This window comes from Opisthorchis viverrini (genome assembly GCF_000715545.1).
Source record: "Opisthorchis viverrini unplaced genomic scaffold opera_v5_494, whole genome shotgun sequence".
NCBI lineage: Eukaryota > Metazoa > Platyhelminthes > Trematoda > Opisthorchiida > Opisthorchiidae > Opisthorchis > Opisthorchis viverrini.
This window is the reverse complement of record NW_008752154.1, coordinates 203,265-213,349: the sequence shown is the minus strand read 5'-3', so window position 1 is coordinate 213,349 and position 10,085 is coordinate 203,265. Positions and strand designations below refer to the sequence as shown.

Sequence of the window (10,085 nt, the reverse complement as noted above, 5' to 3'; positions counted from 1 at the left end):
GTCAAAGGCTTTGTGAATATCCAGGTAAACTAGTACAGCGGAGTTTTTGGCGTCGTAGGCTGCTGTGATGGTCTCGAAGAAGTGGAGCTAGCAGCTACCAACGGATCTTTGAGACAAGAACCCATACTGCCGGTCATCTATGGCATTAGTTGTCAGTAGAAACTTGGTTAATGGACCTTTGACCAGACGTTCAAGGGTTCTCATAAGGAGCGAGGTATGATGGACTCCCCTGTAGTCAGAAGGAGTTCGCCTAGATCCGGATTCAAAATGAGGGCGGATTACAGATTTCTTCCACTGGGAGGGGACGACTCCATAGTTTATGGAGTGGGTGAAAAGATTTAGTGCAAGTAATCCAATATCTCAGCCGCCTTGTTTCAGAATACTGGGTGAAAGGCCGTCGATTCCTGGCAAAGCAGAGTCCTTAATCTTAAGAAGAAGGGAAGAAACATCAGCTAGGAAGATTGTGACGTTACTGAGAGTAGGGTGGTTACCCTGACCGCTCACACTCTGTAGGTAAACAGCGGTGGGTAGGGGTTTGGAGTTGGGTGGGAGGGGTAAGTAGCAGCTGGCGGAGTAATAATATCATGTATCACCGTTGCAGAGTTGGAAGAAAAGGCTGAAGCATTTTGTAGGCAAGCATTTTAACACTGTCTCATTCGCCTCCGAAGGCGAACAGCCGAGAATTTTGTGACCAGGTAAGTTGAGAGCCCTAATGGTTGTACGTTGGGTTTGAGTACAAGGCTCCACAGGGGCACCAGAGACATATTTGTCCGCTTCATATCTCGGTGGTTTCGAGGGCTAATTTTCATTTGCAGGGTTTTTTCGCCCTATGGAAGCCCGGTTTGCTCGAGCCTTTTGCCATTGTGGGACGTTTTATTTGACGTGGGGGAACCTTTAGACCATTGCTACATGTAGCTCCTTCAATATCATCTTTTGACGACCGGATTTGCTAATGATAGGGGATTTCAAGCAAACTTGTGTCTGTTTGTTTTTCGAGCATCTTGGCGCGGTAAGATCGTTAATGGGCTTCTCCGCTTCATAGGTGGTTTCGAGGGCTAATTTTCATTTGCAGGGTTTTTTCGCCCTATGGAAGCCCGGTTTGCTCGAGCCTTTTGCCTTTGTGGGACGTTTTATTTGACGTGGGGGAACCTTTAGACCATTGCTACATGTAGCTCCTTCAATATCATCTTTTGACGACCGGATTTGCTAATGATAGGGGATTTCAAGCAAACTTGTGTCTGTTTGTTTTTCGAGCATCTTGGCGCGGTAAGATCGTTAATGGGCTTCTGCGAAGCCCTAAGCGCTTGGCGCAGCGCTAATGAGTAATTCTTCTGGTGACGCTGCCATGAGGCTAGTTTTCGCAGAGAAATGCATCTTGAAGTCGTCCAACAGTTTTTCGACTTGGTGAATCTTATGTGGTTTGTTTGGCTGCAGTCGTTTTTCTTTCATTTTTCTGTGGGCACCCGAGTCGCACTCGATCAGCGCGGCCGAGTGGGTGTACGAGGAATTTTACGAGTCACTGTGGTCAGGTTTGTGGCATTGTTTGCCAGGGTCCTGGGCTACGATTGTGTTCACAATCAATGAGGCCACTTTTGTTAAAGTGGAGCTGGAAATTGCCAGTTTCACGTTCTCAGTGGTTGTACGGTTCTCGAAGCATTCCCCAGTGTCGAGGTCAGAGCTGTGGTTGATTTGTCGGCGGACTTCGCTGTTGTCCCCTCACATCTGACCCAATCTAGCTCATAAGCTGTGACTTTGGTGAGAAGTTCACTGGTGCACCTTTGCCGTTTCTTATGGAAAGAAACGCTGATAGCTATACGGACTTCGTGAGCTGCTTCCACGTGAGACTTACATCCTCCAGAGCATCACTGCCTTTGGTAGTCGAGGGGTCTGTGATGGTTGAATAAAAACTGCCGTCTGGAGATGCATCCGGTTGCGTCGGCATGCTTTCGAGAGCGCAAGGGGCAATGAATACATTCTGCTTGGCCACGAGTTTAAAGTCGGCTGAACTGGCGCTGATCGGAAGTCTGTTTCGTGCACCTGCCTTAGAACTGCTTTTGCGCCCCTGGAGGGCGATCCTCAGGTAGACGCCTGATCACTGGGTAGGCCTCTTGAATCCTTTGAGCGACAGATGCCTTTTGAGCCGATTGTTCATGGTGCAGTGAGAAGAATGTGTTTAGGGATGACAAGCTAGGAAACCCTTTACGATATCTCTCCGCGTAGTCTTTCGGTTCATTCTCAATGTGTCATACAGAGGTGTCCGCTGAGCCCCCCATAGAATGCCATGTTGATGAACGTTTAGCTGTTCAGAGGAACGTGCCAGTCCAGTGACTACAGCTTTAAGGCGTCAACATCCTTTGGGGGCGCTTGCGTTCAGACTCCATGATTGCAAGTCGTGCACGAACCTAAGACATGGATCTTTAAAACCTCCGGAAGGTCACTTTACACGAATCAAAAGCGGGAGGGCTCCAAAACTGAGCATTGAGGAATTCCAATACAGACCAGTGCCAACAAATATCAGTTCAAGACTACTCTCGCCCGAACTTTTCGATCTGATAGGGACGCTTCAATTGCGCGCGAAACTTAACATCGAATCGTTAAAGGCTCGAGCTTGTGTGGCAGCTGGACGTGTGAGTCCTGGTCGAATACGTTTGATAGATCGGAAAATATTGCACCCGATATGAGTCCTTTGTCTTCAACTTGAGTTGGGCCGTCCATAAATGCGGGCATGTTCACCACGTATGAATGGTTTGGGAGGAATCCGTGTTGCGTTGGGCAAATCAAACTGTTGGTACCGTGACGATTCAACATAGCCTGCTTCAGTATATGTCTCTTTGCCTTGCACGTTATGCTAGGCGGTCTGTCGGGCGAGTATCTGCGAGTGTATCTGCCGGCCAATAGGCGGTCACCGGTTTCGTAGACTGGCGTGAAAATGACTTGCTTCCAAGACGATGGAAATCGGCATTCGTCGAACGACTGACGATTGCTATAACAATAAGTGCGTTGTTTTCTTCAAGATCGATTCATTGTACGTCATGCCACTATCGTCGGAAAGTTAACCAGGAGATTCAGGGAAAAAGTCCATCTTTTGAAGGTTTTCTGGAGCCAACATGTGAAATCGTGTGACATCAAGGAAACTCATTACATCTTCATGCACTGTTGCGTTGTATTCTGAACCAACAGGAGGGCCCACTGAACTAGAGTGATTGATGGACTCTCTCGAGGACCTGGACCACGAGTGTAAATCAATTACGTTGTAGGAAGCAGGAGTAGCAGCACTGACTTTAAAAGTCATTATGTGGACGCCGTCTGGCACAAGGGATCTTAGTGAGGCGCATCAGACCAGAAGTAGCTGGGTTTCTTAAATTGTGGTTTAATTTTTTGGATTTGAGTTTATCACTGATCATTAGACGTGTCTCGCATTGCATGACCTCTTTCCCCTATATTATCTTTGCCTCAAAGTAGACCTAATACTTGCACACTGTCTGAACATGGTTTGGTCAGCAGAATTTTTGCCTTAGCTCAACTGACACATGGCTAGGACGTGTTTGGAGGATTTCCAAGCTCAGTTCACACACTTTCATTGGGCAACAGTTTTCTCATTCCTCGTAGCTGGTGCGTGGAATAACCTTCCTCGAACGGCTGTTCACGCCGCAACTATCACTCAGTTTTAAGCACTTTTGGACGCTCCACGGGCTGGCAATCTTGCTGCCCAAAGCTAAAAACTTAAAAATCCTTGCTACGTATTTTTTCACCTGTGACTTTAAGGTGAGAGGAACCCCCCGAAGGGCAAGAACAAACTTGTCCCAAGAAGCTTGGGTGCTAGCCTCGATTCCATGTAAGTCTGTGAATTGGTGTTCGGAATAAGTTTTTGGGCGGAGGTCTATTTTTCCGGGCAGTTGGTAATCTTGAACCTCCGTAATATTGGTCATCATGTCGTCTGTATCTGGTCCCATCGAACACCTGCTACTCATGACCCGAAACCCGCTGATTCCTCCATGAGAATTTACCCGTACTCGCCCCTGTTCTTCCCCTCGAGGGTTGCATGTGTTTTCCGCCATGTAGCACCTATATTCTTACAGCCCTAAAGAAAAATCTTTCAGCAGCAACACGCTTTTGGTAAATAACCGCCATGCCATACAAAGAAAGCACGGGTGTTGAGGCACCACCAGGTTGCCCAAGGCTATACAAGGGAAGTCGAGCGACAGAGGTCGGGTTTGATTCGCGGACCTTTCGTTTCGTAAATTCTAGTTCTAACCAGCGAGACGTATCTCCCTCATGTGCTCACAATAGTTTCACGGGTTTGCCTTCGCCGATTGTTTTGGTTAATTCCAAATTTTCCGAGAAAATTCCAACCTTTGCTCTCAGCACGTGACGAGGCATGTGAAACGTGAATTTACTTTGCGAGTTGATTTAGCACTGGTCAGTTGCAGTGCATTTAGTTGAAACGGAAATGCAGGCGGAGTGCGTGCCGAAATGTAGGCAGAAGACTGTTAGTGATTTGGTTTTAAATATATACGTAATCTTCTGAGTGCTTAGAAATTCTTGCGGTCAGCCGAACACTCTCTTGTTGTTATGTTTGTAGTTGTCAAGGGCTTATCTGTGGGCTCAGAGGGCGCGATCAAAGGCACTTTGACCAGGCACGTGTGCGTCATAACCGTTAAAATTGCCGCCGAACTCTCCACCAGGTAGAGCTCTCGGAGCGGGTTACTTGATGGAGCACCAAAGGCTCCTCCCCTTAGGTGTAATTTTACCGGCACCCTTGCGTATGCCTCGAGCGTCACGCTTTACGGTATTCGCTTTCCACACTTCTTTGTCTGTGGATTTCTCTGGACTATCACCCTTATTATACTTCATTTAGAGCACTTATTCTTCTTTGTATAACTTCCACGCGAGCAAGCATTGTGGACCCGGCATGCTCTGCCCTTTATTCCCTTGTGCTTTCCAATAAACGGAAGCCTCTGAACGACGAGAATATTACGCTTTCGGGAAGATTTAGGAGATGACTCGATCCCGTTTATCCTTTCGGGTGTCTTTAGTTACGTGCTGCTTCATGGGTTGTCTGCGGTTCTGTGTACTAAGTCAGTAGAAAAGGGTCCTTTGATGTTTTGAATACCTAGACTTAATTGTGCCACGACGGTCGTGAATGAGAGGCGGAGCTCCGCTCATTAAAATGCATTCTCTTGGGCGGCGCCTAGCATCAAATAATGGCCGCGGGGTCATTTAAGCGTTGCTTGTTTTAGCCCAAATACAATCATGATGAATGAGGAGAATGATGATAATTTTTTCTCTTAACAGTTGTCTGTAAGTTCCTCAATCTACGGGATTTCGCGGCAGCCGAGTTAGTGCCACTTAAACCGGCACTAAAGTGGCTGCCTTTAAACTGTCACGCTCGGCGCGAAAATCAAGGATCTATTCTACGATTTATCGAAATTCAGTACATAATATCAAGCGGCGGGGCATCGATGCTAATAAATCCTGCACCCAGGACAAATTCCTTATATGCTGAACCTGATCGTGTGGACCACCTCAGCACTTTGTCACTCGCCTCTTCGACGGGCTGACGGGTGTGCATTTTGCATGCATCGGTAATAATGTGTTCAATAGAGTCATTCTGAATGGATGCTGGGAAACACAGAGACATCGGGGGAGATTTTGTTGCTGCGTATCAACGGCCCGGTAAACCGCCATCAGCTATGTGAGAGATAGGACCCGATTTCCCGTGTGACGCAGGCCAGGCTGCTCCTAAAACGAAACAAAGGTCAAATCTTCGTGAAGCAGTTTCTTTTTCCTCTACCAAATGCCAGATTCAGGAGAAACAACCCTGAGCATTCACTTTGTCAACGGCACTGAAAAGCAACAAATGCTGATAGGAATGTAATTTGGTCTTTGAGAAGTGTCAAGGCTCCAGAAAATTTGAAATTCTAATTTCAGGAAGGTAACTCTGCAAAAACCACACGATTAGACTATTCTTCCGGACATCGATATCACCGAGCGTGCTAAAGATACGATCAAGACTGAGAAGAGGGTACCCATGAGCGGGGAAGAACCAGATATCATTTGGGGATGACGGTGCTGGTGGTGGCAGTTTTGGTTGTGGAGAGTATGTCGAAAAGGGCTACTGTTGATTGTTTTGGTGTAGGATGTATCGGCAGGCGAGGAACAAAAATACAAGCCAGGCTACCACTGGAAGTTTGCTTGAGGTTTTGAACGCGAATTTGTCGGACATTTAAATAGCAATGCTTTGCCATTGCCTCGTTTTTGGTCACTATAGGAGCCAAGTGCGCTAATTGTGTGGCCATTATCGGGTATTCCTGTTTCCCTGGATAAGATATTTGCCCGACAGCGAGTAAGACCTGATGCTTTTTGTTGACAACAGGAGAGGCGTTAGTACCTTTGGATCGTTCGATTACCTTCCGCCATGGGTCACAATCGTTTGATAAGTGTTAAGCTCAGCAACCTGCGGAACTGAAGGCGGAATCACCACGATTAGACTATTCTTCCGGACATCGATATCACCGAGCGTGCTAAAGATACGATCAAGACTGAGAAGAGGGTACCCATGAGCGGGGAAGAACCAGATATCATTTGGGGATGACGGTGCTGGTGGTGGCAGTTTTGGTTGTGGAGAGTATGTCGAAAAGGGCTACTGTTGATTGTTTTGGTGTAGGATGTATCGGAAGGCGAGGAACAAAAATACAAGCCAGGCTACCACTGGAAGTTTGCTTGAGGTTTTGAACGCGAATTTGTCGGACATTTAAATAGCAATGCTTTGCCATTGCCTCGTTTTTGGTCACTATAGGAGCCAAGTGCGCTAATTGTGTAGCCATTATCGGGTATTCCTGTTTCCTTGGATAAGATATTTGCCTGAAAGCGAGTAAGACCTGATGCTTTTTGTTGACAACAGGAGAGGCGTTAGTACCTTTGGATCGTTCGATTACCTTCCGCCATGGGTCACAATCGTTTTATAAGTGTCAGGCTCAGCAACTTGCGGAACTGAAGGCGGAATCACACTTGAATGTATGAGATTTAGAGGACAATGTAAGGCGATAAGATTATACCGAAATTCTACCGCTTGATGCATTACGGTAATATAGGTGCCTTCTTGGCTTTTTGTAGGTCTGTAGGTGTAGGACACAATTGTGTGCCGCTTTACTCTGTAGTTAGCTTGGGTAACGAAGTTTCTGTGTGGACAAGGCCAAAAATCCCAGTTGTAAATGGGTAAATTTTTGTTCCTTCCTTAAATTCCAGCATTTTGGTCACTCTTGGGAGGTCATTTATGTAAAAGTGCACGGAAATCTAATCGACTGAGGTCCGTTTTGAGATTATCTGGACTAGGCGACAGACGTAGTGTGATAACCTTTTCAAGTAAAATTCAGTGACTGCACTCACGGAATCAGCATATTTGATGAAATAGCGGCGACGGTTTATCCGTCTCCCGGAAAGCTAGAAAGGCTGATAATACTGCGCACGCAAGACCCATCCCCAAATTCTGTGAGCGACAGTGGCAATGCCGTCGACTACGTGATAGAAAGTGGTAGTATTCGTGTGTAAGCTCATGGCTCTCAGTTTGTAGGCCGATAAACGATCCCACCTTGCAGTTGTCAACCTGGATCCGGGATACAGTTTGCACCCTTGTAAGCCTGGTCTACACCGGTCAAACCCTCACCAAACAAATAAAACAAAATACCACAAGGATGTGGTATCTCACTCAATAACGAAGGCTCGTATATTGGCTACTTTAAGGTGCATCACTTGGCCGCTCTACCAAATTCTGTACACCGGTTAGTCTATATTGTTCCACACAAAAACAAATTCCTGGAAACCATTAAACCCACTCACCAGCAATCTTCAAACAGCTTTGGGATTTCATTTTGGATTTTTGAAAGATTGGGTGTGCCATAAACACTACTAACTATAGGCTACCCATCCGACAGCCTGAATTTTTGTCCACAAGATGAATAATTATCTACACGGAAGAATCCTTTGAGTCATGCAGTCAAGTTCTGTCGTATGCTCCCTCAAAAGCACTTAACCCGATCTCCTGTTCGCAGCGTGAAAAAATTCTACGTGTAAATCCGCTTGTTTGTTTTTGTAATATATTAGGTGGAGTTGACTGGTATTTCTTAGTTATTTGTAATAATTTTTGAGGGTGAATTCCTTCAGTCTTTTCTGGGGGAAGTTACACCTTTCTTTTCCGGAGGTGTGAGCAGGTTCCCCCTGTTCGCAGCGTGAAAAAATTCTACGTGTAAATCCGCTTGTTTGTTTTTGTAATATATTAGGTGGAGTTGACTGGTATTTCTTAGTTATTTGTAATAATTTTTGAGGGTGAATTCCTTCAGTCTTTTCTGGGAGAAGTTACACCTTTCTTTTCCGGATGTGTGAGCAGGTTCCCCTCGCTCTTCAGAAGCCACAGAAGCGTCATCCTTGAATGTCATATCGATAGCTTCACACGGATGATGGAAATGTGCAGATGTAGAACCCTTGTTCCTCAACACTCAATGACCACGGTGCGGTGAGTAATTCCTCATAACCTGTTATGGGCAAAAAAAGGTATGACGTTGCTGAAGGGCTGATGACATTTAGTAAGAACTGATGCGAGGTTAGAAACCAGCAATTCCTAACTGCCTGACTCAGGTTGTATCCCTTTTAACTGGCCATGTACTCATGCTGTTTAAACTGTCTTATTCAATATTTTGTCTTACTTTCTAGCATTTATCTTTCAGGGTGGAAATTCAGTCTAGCCGCCACACTCAAATATAAGGGTCCTGGCTAGTCATCCAAAAACAAAGAGCCTATCCCTATTGGCCTATTGGTATTTTGTCCACAATTCTTGAAGTTTCACCAAATAGCACCCGCTATAAATAACGTCCAAGTATTTCCCATCAATTTATGATTAGATATTACCGACTCAAGGATTCTGTGCCTGTTTACAGTTGGACGTCCTCCCAGATATTTTAGGGTGCGAACTTGGCCACTGTTGGTCTATCAAAGGTATATATTTCAAGATGTTTACCTTTGAGGCCCCCTTGTCAAACTAAGCCACTAAGCGGTTATACTTGCGACTTCTGCGTTAACGAAGACCTCCAGCTACCATACATTCATGTGGTCAGAGGAAGCCAGGCCAATAAAACATACCAGTCACTGCTAACAAGCGAACAGCAAACAGCCGATGATGCATGCAGAAGGCAAATAGATTGACAGCTACCATGTGAGACATTGGGGGAGGGTGGATATATTTAGGGCGTGTACACCGTAGCTAAGCGACGCTGAATGGCTGGTGGGAAATGCTGCCAAGAAGAGATGAACCAAAACACCATGTGTGTGCAACGGAATGAGCCATTGAGCCATACAAAAATTTTATGGATCGTGCATCTCCAGACTAGTTATTTTTAAGTGCGTACACTGCGCGTGATCAGGGGACATACTGTGGCTTTCAAGTATTAAAAACTATGGCCCTGAAGCAGTCTGTCGTATCTGTGAAGGTAATGGATGGAGCTGGCAGTAGTGTTTTGCATATTTGCTCTCATATTTTGCGGACTCAGCAACCAATATTTCCTTCATAAACACTGACATGCAATTTCATAAATTGCACCATTCATAACATCTGCGTGAAACACCTACCTGTTCACCCTATTGACTCTGGTCTGGCTGAATTCACTCTCTAAACAGACTTGCCGCGCCTTGGATTCACGGATTCACGGATTAATACACAGGATCGAGGCTTTTGCCCAAGTTTCTTTCCTCGGTTTTTTCCTTGTCGGTCAGTGGCTGTCGTTCACCTGAAAGGCACAAGCGAAGAAAGGGTGTAGCACTGCTCTTTATGTTCTCTGCGCAGGGCAGTATGCTTGCCAGCGCGAGGATTCGCATAAATAAATGTCTAATAGTGCTTTAAATTGGGTTCGAGAAGGAGAGTGTACAACCGTCAGAGGAAGTTCATTCCACGCAACAACTACCCGAAATGAAAAAAAGTTTTGTCTAATGAATGTGTGTGTCCTGAGCTTGAAAATTTTCTTACTATGTCCCCGCCGGGTGTTTGCTGGGTCAACGGTAAAAAACCTGTTTGCCAAGCTTTGTTCAAACAGGGC

At 45.8% G+C, this 10,085-nt stretch overlaps 2 protein-coding genes across 2 annotated transcripts in view; both read right to left on the bottom strand.

Annotated features, from left to right (window-relative positions):
- The window catches only part of T265_15425 (hypothetical protein), a gene marked incomplete at both ends in the record, with an annotated part of 10,969 nt that extends 7,986 nt beyond the window's left edge, over window positions 1-2,983 (bottom strand). The window contains 2 exons of the mRNA XM_009178055.1: window positions 1,850-2,062; window positions 2,626-2,983. Of these exons, the coding sequence (XP_009176319.1) occupies window positions 1,850-2,062; window positions 2,626-2,982 (570 nt within the window). The remainder of the gene's footprint in view (window positions 1-1,849; window positions 2,063-2,625) is intronic.
- A 69-nt stretch (window positions 2,984-3,052) lies between these two features.
- T265_11409 (hypothetical protein) lies at window positions 3,053-3,292 on the bottom strand (the record flags this gene model as incomplete). The annotated part of the gene is made up of 1 exon (XM_009178054.1): window positions 3,053-3,292. One exon carries the CDS (start codon window positions 3,290-3,292, stop codon window positions 3,053-3,055), a length of 240 nt encoding a protein of 79 aa, XP_009176318.1.
- Window positions 3,293-10,085: the final 6,793 nt, after the last annotated feature.